The 14,350-nt window shown below is 42.3% G+C and overlaps 1 protein-coding gene across 4 annotated transcripts in view; it reads right to left on the reverse strand.

Annotated features, from left to right (window-relative positions):
• Window positions 1-10,899: 10,899 nt before the first annotated feature.
• The window catches only part of LOC114691797 (ATP-binding cassette sub-family G member 3-like), a 91,419-nt gene continuing 87,968 nt past the window's right edge, over window positions 10,900-14,350 (reverse strand). For 3 of the 4 annotated variants that reach the window (XM_037209258.1, XM_028867324.2, XM_037209256.1), the window contains 2 exons: window positions 13,511-13,596; window positions 10,900-11,058 (listed from right to left, as the gene is read on the reverse strand). In XM_037209258.1, the coding sequence (XP_037065153.1) occupies window positions 10,905-11,058; window positions 13,511-13,596 (240 nt within the window). In that variant the 3' untranslated portion in view covers window positions 10,900-10,904. Of the gene's footprint in view, window positions 11,059-11,260; window positions 12,121-13,510; window positions 13,597-14,350 lie in introns of those variants that run through there. The other variant, XM_037209257.1, reaches the window with a different exon arrangement.

The raw sequence follows: 14,350 nt of genomic DNA on the forward strand, positions 1-14,350 counted from the left end.
GAAGTAACATAGGTTTTTATAACATTTTTTAGAAACATGCTTTTAAATTAGAATCCGTACTTATCTGATGTACCAGATAATGACTGAGGATGGATTCATTTGGTGGATGATAGGTTATGTTCCCACTGTGATGATGAAGATGTAAAAACATAAAGAATATAAGGTTTTCTAAGATGAATTTTTCTTTTTAGGTAAAAGAAATTTGATTAATTACCTCTCATAATTATCATCGATGAGATGAACTAACATGCTTTGTTAATAACTTAGTAACATTACCTTGGAGCTTAGACCCTTTTACTTACAATATTGTATGTCACTATGTTGTGGACTTTAAAAGAAAATTAACCATTGCTCATTTACAGCAAAACAGAAACCAAATAGAAAAAAGACTTCATTAGATACTGTACACAAGAAGTTCCTTTTTGTATTTGTAATTTTTATTTTAAAAACTTGACATTCAGCCATTCTTCCTCCCTCCCACCTTTCTGTTTTCCCTTCCAACCCCTTCAAATGCCCCTCTTCACAAGTCCCTTTCTCACATCCACATCTTTGCATTTTGTCTTGTGACCCAAAGAGTTTAACCAGAGCTGTTTGTGTGGCTCTGGGTTTCAGAAATCCACTGGAGCCTAGCTGGCTCTCCTGTGAGTATACATGTGAAATCAGTGACTGTCTCTCTCCCACAATCTACCAGTAGCGGTAGTTCAGCAGAGTGGAGTATGGTCTTGGTGAGTCCCTCTCTGAATCTTGCTGCGCTGATGAGGGACCCAGTCTTGTGCAGGTAGCTGTAGATGTTGTGAGATGGACCATGGTTGCAATGGCTGTGTGTGTCCTGCACACAATAAAGCATTTCCAGCCCTTCCTCTCATCTTGTGGCTCCTGTACTCTTTCCACTCATGTTACACACTGTCCTAAGCTTTAGAGGAGATGGTACACATGTCCTCTTTAGGGTTAAGCACTCAAGTGTCACTTACTCTGTTACCTGGAGCAGCCATGAGCCTCTGCATTCACCACATTTCATTACAGAGGGAATCTTTTCTGGGTAATGCTGATTGTAGCATTTGTCCATGAGTATAAATATAAATACTTAGAAGACAGATTGCAATCACATCTCTTTAAACAACTGTAGAAAATTTCCACCAATGAACCTGAGACCTCTGTAGCTTGAAGTTTTTCTATGTTCTGTCCAGTCCTGCAGCTGCTCAAACCCAAATAAACACACAGAGGCTTATATTATTTACAACTGTATGGTCTTTGGCAGGCCTCTTGCTAGCTAGCTCCTATATCTTAAATTAACCCATTTCTATAAATTTATACCTTGCCAAGTGGCTTGTGGCTTACTGGTACATTACATTTTGCTTCTCCTGGTGGTGGCTAGCAGCGTCTCCTCTCCACCTTCTTTCTGTCTCTCTATTGGCCAATCAGTGTTTTATTTATCAACCAATCAGAATACATATATTCACAGCACACACAATGACATTCCACAACACTTCCTCTTTTCTATCTAATCAAAAGGGAAGGTTTTAACTTTAACACAGAAAAAAATTACATATAATAGAACAGTTATCAAGTAAGAATTACAGTTTCAATATCTAGTCTATTTGTATTTGGCAAAACTAAAGAAAAACCTTACAGGAACTGCCAAATGTTCATGTACAAGCTATCTGAACTCCAGTGGAAATGTTAGGTTTAAGGAGATTTAAAGAAGCTATAGTATCATATGGTATGCATTCTCCATCTGTAAAGCAGATGTTAAACTCATGGTCAACTTGTAATAGAATTATCCCTCAGGACTGGAATAGTCTGTGAGGCTGCATTCTGTGCAGCAAGGTTCAGAGAGGAACTCAACAAGACCATACTCCACTCTGCTGAACTATTGCTACTGGTAGATTGTGGGAGAGAGGCAGTCACTGATTTCACATGTATACTCACAGGAGAGCCAGCTAGGCTCCAGCTGATTTCTAAAACCCAGAGTCACACAGACAGCTCTGGTTAAACTCTTTGGGTCACAAGACAAAATGCAAAGATAAGGATGTGTGAATGGGACTTGTAAAGAGGGGCATTTGAAGGGGAGCCAGTTGCTTTGAAGCTGATTTTGGGTGTTGGATGATATGGGCCATGGTGTCACTGGAGAGATTTCAGGGGGTCTTGGCTGATCAAACCATATTATCCTGGAAGCAATCTACAGGTTCTCATCTTCTGTGGAACCAAAAGCAGAACCTCTTTTCCAAAGCAACATATCCTTAGACAAAAATTTTGAAGTCAAGATACATTTAAAATATACATATTGGTTTAACTCAGCAGCCTTTGCAATCAAATGTCTTTCTGCAGTTAAAAATCCCAAAGATAATATGATCTAGACTCTGTGTGTGATTTCCATCTTTACATGGCTTATTTTTATATTACTTTTAATTTCTCTTTAAAGGTCTTATTTTTTAAAAAACTTTCTATTTCTTTATATAACTGTCTATATACCTTTTCCTCTCTCTTTTAAGCCTACATACATTTTTACGCACATTGTAAACTGTTTAGGGTTTATCCCATCTGAATCTGTCTTATTGTGAATCTATTGCTTTAAACTGCAGAGTGGTTAGGACAGAGAAGCAGCAGCCTTGGTTGCTGACTCCACCCACCTCAGCTTTTCAACATGGCAGTGGTACATTTACTGCCAGCTCTGGGGGAACCATGCTCAAGGATATCTCTGTGAAGCAGTGGTTTGTGGTGGTATTGTGTTCCCCAAAATATTGTACACTCTAATAAACTTATCTGGTGTCAGAGAACAGAACAGCCACAATATTAAACATAGATGTTAGGTAGTGGTAGCACATGCCTTTAATCCTAGCATTCCAAAGGCAGAGATCCAGATCTCTGTGAGTTCAAGGTCACACTGGAAAGAGCCAGGCATGGTGACTCACACCTTTAATCCCAGGAAGGATGGCTGGAAGCAGAAAGGTATTTAAGGCATGAGGACCAGGAACTAGGCTGGTTAAGTTGTTAGGCTTTTGAGCAGCAGTTCGGCTGAGATCTATTTGGATGAGGACTCAGAGGCTTCCAGTCTGAGGAAACAGGATCAGTTGAGGAACTGCTGAAGTAAGGAAGCTATGGTTTGTTCTGCTTCTCTGATCTTCCGGCATTCACCCCAATACCTGGCTTCAGGTTTCATTTTATTAATAAGACCGTTTAAGGATAGACGGGCCCAGCAGCGGCCTGCTGAGGTAAACGGGCCCGGCGGCAGCGGCCGACAGAGACATTCAGGCCCGGCAGCAGCCGGCAGAGACATTCAGGCCCAGCGGTGGTCCACAGAGGTAGACAGGCCAGGCGGCAGAGACAAGCAGACGCAGGTAGGCCTGCGGAGGGGGCCCGTGGAGGTAGACGGGCCCAGCAGCGGCCCGCTGAGGTAGACGTGCCCAGCGGCGGCAGCCGACAGGGACATTCAGGCCCGGCGGCGGTCCACAGAGGTAGACAGGCCCGGCGGCGGTCCACAGAGGTAGACAGGCCCGGCAGCGGAGACAAGCAGACGCAGGTAGGCCTGTGGCGGCGGCCTGTGGAGGTAGTCGGGCCCAGCAGCGGCTCGCTGAGGTAAACGGGCCCGGCGGCAAAGGCCGACAGGGACATTCAGTCCCGGCTGCAGCCTGCAGAGACATTCAGGCCAGGCGGCAGAGACAAGCAGACGCAGGTAGGCCTGCGGCGGGGGCCCGTGGAGGTAGACGGGCCCAACGGTGGCAGCCGACAGGGATATTCAGGCCCAGGGGCGGCCCACAGAGATAGACGGGCCCAGCAGCGGCCTGCTGAGGTAAACGGGCCTGGCGGCAGCGGCCCACAGAGACATTCAGGCCCAGCGGCGGCCCACAGAGGTAGACAGGCCCAGCGGCAGAGACAAGCAGACGCAGGTAGGCCTGCGGAGGGGGCCTGTGGAGGTAGACGTGCCCAGCGGCGGCAGCCGACAGGGACATTCAGGCCCGGCGGCAGCCGGCAGAGACATTCGGGCCCAGCGGCGGTCCACAGAGGTAGACAGGCCCGGCAGCAGAGACAAGCAGACGCAGGTAGGCCTGTGGCAGCGGCCTGTGGTGGTAGTCCGGCCCAGCAGCGGCCCGCTGAGGTAAACGGGCCCGGCGGCAAAGGCCCACAGGGACATTCAGTCCCGGCTGCAGTCTGCAGAGACATTCAGGCCAGGTGGCGGCCCCCAGAGGCAGACAGACCCAGCGGCAGCTGACAGGGACATACAGGCCCGGCGGCGGACTGCAGAGGTAAACAGGCCCAGGGACGGAGACAAGCAGACACAGCTTGGAACAGGGACGCCCCTAACTCCAACATCTGGGGAAGAAGCTATCTCGGTGGGTCAGAACCAGAACGAATCTGAACACTCCGTCTGAGGACAACCCAGGGCCCAGCTGCTGATCCTGTGAAACCCAACAACTTGGAGGTGTTGGTGAGACTACCCTGCTCAGCTGAAACCCTTCTGGGAGAGGATTCAGATGCCTACAGTTTAAAGTCTGAAGAAACAAGATCAGCTGAGGAGTTGACAAATGAACAAAACGTGACCTGGGAACACAGAAGAAGGCGCTACCCAGACACCAAACCAGATCACCAGAATCATAAGTATATAATTCACCGATCGAAATCAACTGCCCCTGAAGAAATAGCCCAATAGCACCAATTTAACCAAGAACCACTACTAAACCAAGACTAAAAATTAGAGCAAGAGAGGCACTCTCAGACACAGACACCACCTGCACCTCACAGAGGAAGAGATGAGTAGACGCCAGTGCAAAAATACAGGCAACAACATAAAGACCTATATGGCAACATCAGAACCTAGTGATTCTACACCTGCAAGACCTAAACATACCATGACAGAAGAAACAGAAGAAATCAACCCTAAAAATGACATTAAGAAGATGATAGAGACCCTTAAAGAAGAAATAAAACATTCCCTCAATGAGGAAATAAAAACTTTCCTTAAAGAAGAATTGAAAAACTACCTTAAAGAGGAAATAAAAACTTTCCTTAAAGAGGAAATAAAAAACTCCCTTAAAGAGGAAATAAAAACTTCAGATCAATCTCCCTCATGAACATTGATGCAAAAATACTCAACAAAATATTGGCAAGCCGAATCCAAGAATACATCAAAACAATCATCCATCACGACCAAGTAGGATTCATCCCAGGGATGCAAGGATGGTTCAACATATGAAAATCAGTCAATGTAATACACCATATAAACAAACTGAAAGAAAAAAACCACATGATCATCTCCCTAGATGCTGAAAAAGCCTTTGACAAAATCCAACACCCCTTCATGATAAAGGTCTTAGAAAGAATAGGAATACAAGGAACATTTCTAAACATAATAAAAGCAATTTATAGCAAGCCAACAGCAAACATCAAATTAAATGGAGAGAAACTCAAAGCGATACCACTAAATTCAGGAACAAGACAAGGCTGTCCACTCTCCCCATATTTATTCAATATAGTACTAGAAGTTCTAGCTAGAGCAATAAGACAACAAAAGGAGATCAAAGGGATACAAATTGGCAAGGAAGAAGTCAAACTTTCACTATTTGCAGATGATATGATAGTATACATAAGTGACCCCAAAAACTCTACCAGGGAACTTCTATAGCTGATAAACTCCTTCAGTAAAGTGGCAGGATACAAGATCAACTCAAAAAATCAGTAGCCCTCCTATACACAAATGATAAAAGGGCTGAGAAAGAAGTCAGAGAAACATCACCCTTTACAATAGCCACAAATAATATAAAATACCTTGGGATAACACTAACTAAACAAGTGAAAGACCTTTTTGATAAGAACTTTAAATCCCTAAAGAAAGAAATTGAAGAAGATATCAGAAAATGGAAGGATCTCCCATGCTCATGGGTAGGTAGGATTAACATAGTAAAAATGGCAATCTTACCAAAAGCAATCTACAGATTCAATGCAATCCCCATCAAAATCCCAACACAATTCTTCACAGACTTGGAAAGAAAAATACTCAACTTTATATGGAAAAACAAAAGACCCAGGATAGCTAAAAGAATCCTATACGATAAAGCAACCCTTGGAGGCATCACCATCCCGGACCTCAAACTCTACTATAGAGCTATAGTAATAAAAACAGCTTGGTACTGGTATAAAAACCGACATACGGACCAATGGAATCAAATTGAAGACCCTGACATTAATCCATGCACATATGAACACCTGGTTTTTGACAAAGGAGCCAAAACTATACAATGGAACAAAGAAAGTATCTTCAACAAATGGTGCTGGCATAACTGGATGTCAATATGTAAAAGATTACAAATAGATCCATATCTGTCACCATGCACAAAACTCAAGTCCAAGTGGATCAAAGACCTAAACATAAATCCAGTTACACTAAACTTAATAGAAAAGAAAATAGGAAGCACTCTTGAACACATTGGCACTGGAGACCATTTCCTAAATAAAACACCGACAGCACAGACCCTGAGCACAACCATTAATAAATGGGACCTCTCAAAACTGAGAAGCTTTTGCAGGGCAAAAGACACAGTCAATAAGACAAAAAGACAGCCAACAGATTGGGAAAAGATCTTCACCAACCCCACATCTGACAGAGGATTGATCTCCACAATATATAAAGAACTCAAGAAACTAGACATCAAAGCACTGAACAGTCCAATTAAAAAATGGGCTAAAGAGCTAAACAGAGAATTCACAAAACAAGAACTACAAATGGCTGAAAGACATTTAAAGAAATGCTCAACATCCTTAATCATCAGAGAAATGCAAATCAAAACGACTCTGAGATACCACCTTACACCTGTTAGAATGGCTAAGATCAAAAACACCAATGACAACCAATGTTGGAGAGGATGTGGAGCAAAGGGAACACTCCTCCACTGTTGGTGGGAATGTAAACTTGTACAACCATTGTGGAAATCAGTATGGCGGTTTCTCAGAAAATTAGGAATCGAACTACCTCAAGACCCAGCCATACCACTCTTGGGCATATACCCAAAGAATGCTGATACATACCATAAAGATACATGCTCAGCTATGTTCATAGCAGCACTATTTGTAATAGCCAGAACCTGGAAACAACCTAGATGCCCATCAACGGAAGAATGGATGAAAAAAATGTGGTACATATACACAATGGAGTACTACTCAGCAGAGAAAAACAATGAAAGCATGAAATTTGCAGGCAAATGGATGGAACTAGAAAAAATCATCCTGAGTGAGGTAACCCAAACCCAGAAAGACAGTTATGGTATGTACTCACTCATTGGTGGATTCTAGATATAAAATGAACAATCAGACCACAACCCATAGATCCATAAAGGCTATATATATATTGAAAAAAAAATAGCCAAATGAATGGAAACACATGAACTATGAACCAAAGGCTGAGGGCCTCCCAGCTGGATCAGGCCCTCTGAATAGGTGAGACAGTTGATTGGCTTGATCAGTTTGGGAGGCATCTAGGCAGTGGGACCAAGTCCTGTGCTCATTGCATGAATTGGCTGTTTGAAACCAGGAACTTATGCAGGGACACTTGGCTTAGTCTGGGAGGAAGGGACTGGACCTCCCTGGACTGAGTCTACCAGGTTGATCACAGTCCTTGGAGGAGGCTTTGCCCTGGAGGAGGTGGGAATGGAGGGTGGGCTGGGGGTATGGGGAGGGCGTGGGAGGGGGGAGAATAGGGGAACCCATGGCTGATATGTAGAACTGAATGGTGTTGTAAAATAAAAAATATATATCACAAAAAAAAAAGACCGTTTAAGATTCATGATACAGTGGTTCTACATTTTCATCCAATAGCGTGTAGCCAAAAAACCTTTTCTTTCTTTCCTTTTTCTTTGTGTGTGTGTGTGTGTGTGTGTGTGTGTGTGTGTGTGTGTGTGTGTGTGGACTAGCAAAAGCTATATCCACCATACACCATGGTACATGACTTAGATACACCTCTGTGTCCCACAGCAGGATTCTGCCATGCTACACTCAAGTACCCGCATGCCTCAAACCCATCATAATGTAGTTCAAGCTCACAGGCCACAGCTGGCCTGAAGGACACACTAGGAAGCTGGTTTTGCTCAGTTTTAGAATTTTGGTTTTTTTGAGGTTTTTTTGTTGGTGGTATTTTTTTGGTTTTTTGTTTGTTTTTTGTTTTGGCTAGATTTACATGGGAAAAAATTTGATGCTATAGAAACCAGACTTCAGCAGGCCAGGAATCAGGAATTGAAGGGAAACCACCCCAGGAAATGAAGGACTAATCACTCCATTGACTTTTCTGTCTGTGACTGTAAACCTTAATTCTCTTAGTCCAGCCAAAAGGGAATTATACATTATACACACACACACACACACACACACACACACACACACACACACACACACCTCCAACATGCCAGGATCTCACTTAGGGTGCTGATGAATGGCAAGCCTTCAGCAGGTCAGAGAAACTGAAGAGGAGATGCAGAGCAGGTGAGCTACTGGACAGACAAACAAACACACTAGGACTTTTCTGAGGGTCAAAGCTTAGTTCTTCATTTTATTATTGTTTCCATTGCTATTGGTGAAGTTATTAAGGCCACTCCATGTAGTTAAAAGGGAGGTTTATTTTGTGGGGTAACTTACAAGTGAAGGGATAGTTTACATGGTCTGGGAAAGGCATGGCGCAGTCCAGAGGTGTTCTCTGGAGAACTCTGCTTGGTCTACCTCCAGCATCCAGGGTCCAGGAACTAAGAGAGCCTGTGCATCTGGAACTCGGGTCTTCAGGGTCCTCTCTCAGCCCCCCCTTGTAGGTGTGACCCTTACCAAAGCCTCAATGGGGGTTAAAGCTTCCAAGTCAAAGCTGGAATGGCTTCCCACTACACATTGCTTATTCTATTATATCCTTTTTTCTGTTCTGTTCTTCTACCCTGGTGTTTCCCTTCTTTCTCTTTCCTAGTGACTTCCTTCTCACTACTTCCTGATGACTTCCTAATGTCTTCCTTCTAAATTCTGTATTTTTTCCCTTACAGCTTATATACCCCAGTAGACTCTTTCAAGAAAAATAAAAATTACAATGTAGTTACAGTGAAAATTACAATGTAGTTACAGTTTAAGTGAATGATTACAATGAATACAAGTTAAAAAAAAAGCATTTTTCCCATTTCCCTTACATGATTAAACATTTTAAGTATTACAAGTGAAAAGCAAATTGTCCCCAAGCACCCACATTTTAAACATTTTTCTTTTAAAACTCTCATAGATCAGGAGCCTTTAAGCCATAACTGCTAACACAGACAGTAGTTTTTACAATTGCCATAAAAAGAGATAACTAGTTTCATTTTTCTTATTTTAGAGTTTGCCCAATTATTTTAACTAACCATCCAATTCTTTGTTTTCTAGTTACATGAAGTATTATTTAAAGCTTTGTTTTAGCTATGATGCACTCCAAACTCCATGAACACATTTTCCAATACCGAAAAGATTTTGAGCTAATTCCTCTGACTCTATTGTTTTCCTTAATCATTCACCTAAACCACAGTCTATAGGCTCCTCAAGAGAAACTCATAAGTCCCAGCTGATGACACTTCCTTGGTCCTATTTTCTATGCTTTGCAGCCCTAATTCATCAGGGGCGAGGTCAACACTATATCTTATGTTTACCTATAATAAATTTCCCACTAAACTAACCTCTATCATAATCCCTTACTACATGTGTTAAAAACCCTTAATCATCAAAATTCTATTTAAACTACCACTACTATTGTATAAAATCATTACTTCAGTTAAACAGTACAGGTCTGGAGGAAATCGTCTTCATAATAATCCACAGTTAAATGCCCAATAGAACAGGAAATTTTCATGAGATAATCACATTACATTTAAGGCAGTGGAGATCCCCCACCACCATTCACACCATGCCAGATGCCAGAGAAATACAGCAGCAGCAAACATGTAAAGGCACAACACTAGCAAGAGACATTCTGAAACCAAAGCCCTCAGGGCCTTGCCTATCAGAGATTCACCCATCAGGCCAAACTCCTGAATTCAAGTGCTCCCTGATGTTCCTTTGACATGGCCGCCAGCATAGTTTTATTTTTTTAAATGTCAGATTAATTCAAAGAAAGGGGAAGAGTGATTTTAAAATGTCTCTTTTTCTTAAAAGCTAATAACTGCACATAGGTAATTGATAAGGAGACAATCATTATACAAGCTAAGGCCACATGATTATTCCAGAAACTCCATGTTGAGAGGAAGACTTCATGGAGATAGAGAGAAACCAGGTGCTAGGAAGTTCCCAGGAATCCCCAGGGAGGTCCCTAACTTGGACTACTAGGAATAGTGGGGAGGGTGCCTGAACTGAACTGCTTGCCCCAGAGATCAGATTGGTGAATACCCTAACTGTCATCACAGAACTTTTCTTCAATGACTGATGGAAGCAGATGCACAGATCCACAGCCAGGTACCAGGCCGAGCTCCAGGAGTGCAGTCAGGGAGAGAGAAGAAGGATTCCATGAGCAAGTGCACCAAGATCATAATGGGGAAACCTTCAGAGACGACCAAACCAAACTAGTGGGAGCTCATGAAAGTTGGGTCAAAGGCTGTGGAGGTGGGATCAGAATCCATCTCTGGTGCCTGAGTGGGCTTTTTGGATCCCACTGCCTGTGATGGGATACCTCTCACAGCCTTGAGGGGGAGGGGCTTGGACTTGCCTCTTCTGGATGTGCCTCCTCATGTGAGGCCTTGCCTTCTTGTGGGGAGGAGTTGGGTGTGGATTGGGAGGGAGAGGTGGGGGAGGTGATGAGGAAGACGGAGATCTTTGATTGGTGTGTAAAAATGAGTGGAAAATTTTTCTTAATAAAAAAATTAAATAATAAATAAATCATACCAAAAAATAATGTCAAATTAATTCAAGGAATGTGGAAGAGTGATTTAAAAATGTCTCTTTTTATTAAGAGCTAATAACTGTACATAGTTAATTGATAAGAAGATAATTGTTATACAAGATAAGACCACATGAGTCTTCCAGAAGCCCCATGATGAGCGATCAAAGCCCTGGATCATCAAAAATTCTTCACCAGTACATCTGTAATTCAACACACACACAAATAATGTCAAAGATTATTCAGTACATTCACTGTTGCTTCTTTTTTAAAACTCATAGTTTCAACACATCATTAAAAATTCCTCTTGGCGGGCGGTGGTGGCGCACGCCTTTAATCCCAGCACTCAGGAGGCAGAGGCAGGCAGATTTCTGTGAGTTCAAGGCCAGCCTGGGCCACCAAGTGAGTTCCAGGAAAGGCGTAAAGCTACACAAGAGAAACCCTGTCTCGGGGGAAAAAAAAATTCCTCTTTATATTCAATTGATGGTAGTAATGAAGTACTTAGAATTTTGTTATATATTATGTCAATCTAACCTACTTGTATTAGGTCACTTTGTTGATATAAAAAACATCCAAAGAGGCATAGCTATCACATTTATTTAAATGCATAGAGGAAGTAGGCTCAGTAAAGTAGGTTGAGTTAAGAGAGTCACACTAAGGTCCAACTTTGTAGTCTTCAAGGTGTCATCCACTTCTAAATCTACAGTGCTGCTCTCTCCTCAAAGGGCAAAGGCATGGGTGAAGTCCACATTTCTCCCGTAGTGGAAAACCTCAGCTTCCTAATGACACACAGACACTCTAAGAGATCAAAGCTTTGTGCAGTTCAGCTGACTCAGTGGACAGTCATGCAATAAACACAGCATCAAATTCTAGACTGAGAACCAGAGAGACTAAGGGTTTCTGACAGGAGTCAGTCCATTCCTGTCAGGCACTCTACTAAGGGAGCATGACAACCATGGATGCTCAGCTATGGAACATCCCCAGCAGCCCATGGCTACAGAGAGAGCCTGGGTAGCAGTTGGAGCACAGCAGGATGCAGGGGCCTTGACACAGGTTAGAAAAGCTGCTATTGCTAAAAGTTCTGAATATAATACAATTACCACCTGTGTATCTCCATCTCTGTGTGTCTCCATCCCTGTGTGTCTCCATATCTGTGTGTCTCTATCTCTGTGTGTCTCTATCTCTGTGTATCTCCATCTCTGTGTGTCTCCATCTCTGTGTATATCCATTTCCTTGTGTCTCTTAGAATTTAACAGTCTTCAAATCTGCTGAAAGGGCAGATTTCTTATTCCTCTTGTAAGGACAATTCTTTTGTGAGTATGAGGTCTGTGGAGGGCCCACCTCTGGTTTCACTTTACCCATCCCCATCATTCTGACAAGAAACTGGTAAGGAATTTGTATTAGAAGGATGGCAGACCACACCAGGAGAGAGGAGATATCAGAAATAAGATGTCCCCGCTTTTTTGTTTTCTTATCAGTAATTCAAACATAATTTGGGTTACTATTATTCATTATTATTTTGAACATCCAAGAGAGATTTAAAACATCAGCATATTCCTCTCTCACTTATATATCAAAATCAAATTAATGAGAGCAATTGTAGAAAGAGAAGGTATTGTAACTTTAGAATAATACACTTTAATTTTATTAAATTTTTTGTTTCTATTTTAATGGTATTAAACATAAATAATATTTCCTTCTTAAGATAGTGAAATATGTGTTTCTTTCATTGTAGGACATGTCCTCTGGTAGGACATTTTACACATACACACACACACACACACACACACACACACACACACACACACACGGCAGCCATTGATTTCTTGAAGTCCTCTAGAGTGTGAGGCAGAGGGAAGACCCTGAATGCTTACAGGCAAAGGTCAGTTCTTTTGGCCCTTGCTGCCCTGATGTCCTTGGGCTCTGCTCACAGGTACCATAGTCTGCTGTGGGATGGTCTGTATGTCAAATCTGTTGCTTTGATTGGTCAATAAATAAAACACTGATTGGCCAGTGGCCAGGCAGGAGGAAGTATAGGAGGGACAAGGAGGAGAAGAATTCTGGGAAGTGGAAGGCTGAGTCAGAGACACTGCCAGCCACTGCCATGACAAGCCACATGTGAAGACACTGGTAAGCCACCAGCCACATGGCAAGGTATAGATTTATGGAAATGGATTAATATAAGCTATAAGAACAGTTAGCAAGAAGCCTGCCACGGCCATACAGTTTGTAAGCAAAATAAGTCTCTGTGTTTACTTGGTTGGGTCTGAGCGGCTGTGGGACTGGCAGGTGACAAAAATTTGTCTTGACTGTGGGCAAGGCAGGAAAACTCTAGCTACAATAGTCTATATATGTAGAAACTGAGTGTCCTTGTTAACTATCAGAGCAGCCTAGGTCAAACTCAAATGTTCTGAAACAAGGAACTCAAAGCCACATTCAAGACACTAAAATCATTTTTAAAAGCCCCCAAAGAACCCTTTCTGCACATTCTACACCATAGAGCAGTGGGATTAAAACACATCCATGTGTGCACTGGTTACAGTGATTCTCTCTGGGGAACTGGGAGAGGACAGAGTGTTAACCCTGAAAGGATCGTTTCCCCTCTAGGCCTAGGATCATTCTATGTCCCCATTATGACACTGAACTCAGGCTTACATTACGTAGTTCTGACATCTACTGACTTCTGCTGTGTTATGTTCTGTACAGAAGTTTTGTCCCAGGAATTCATTGTGTTGCAAAGCCTGTAACACAAACAGGAACAGAGAAAGGCAAATAGTTTAACATTTCCATAAGTTTCCAAAGAATAAAAACAACTATAAAATCAAATTCAATCTTGACTGTAATTTGCAAAAAAAAAAAAAAAAATTTAAACAAACAAAACCTCACCAAGTTCAGTCTGCCCAGCAAAGCAGTGCCCCTCCCTCACACTCAGGAGGTTTAGGATTGAAATGATGGGGCTTCCCAACTACTAAGAGGTGGACTCTCCAACTAGATTACTTCAGGCACCTCCTTCTCTGTGCAGTCCATAACCATGTCAACACTGATATTAAAACAATACCATTGATTTATAGTAACAATATTTCTTGCTTCTTTTCATCAAAACCAGTTGTGATCATGGGAGTGAGAAAGTCTATTAAGACACACTTTACTGCAGAGAAAATTTGGCAAATCCAATATGTCTATGGCTATCACATGGATTCTATAGTTTTAATTTCCTGATATAAACTATATATCTTAGTCCCAGATCCTTTCATTATTACTGTATTGAATAGAGTCACAAATGCATACTTCTCATTATATCATCTATCTTTCCTCTTTACCCTGGGGTTTTTCTCACCCTTTATGTCTCTCAAATAACACGTGACTGGGGAAAACCCCAGATGACTCACTGACCTTTGGCTAGAATTAACAGGAAAGTTCTCATCTTTTGCTCCTGGAAGGAAAATCCTGGACAGCTGCTGGTTAGAGATTACAGCTGGGGAAAGGATTTGGCTG

The sequence above is a fragment of the Peromyscus leucopus genome, chromosome 10 (genome assembly GCF_004664715.2).
Source record: "Peromyscus leucopus breed LL Stock chromosome 10, UCI_PerLeu_2.1, whole genome shotgun sequence".
Lineage (NCBI taxonomy): Eukaryota > Metazoa > Chordata > Mammalia > Rodentia > Cricetidae > Peromyscus > Peromyscus leucopus.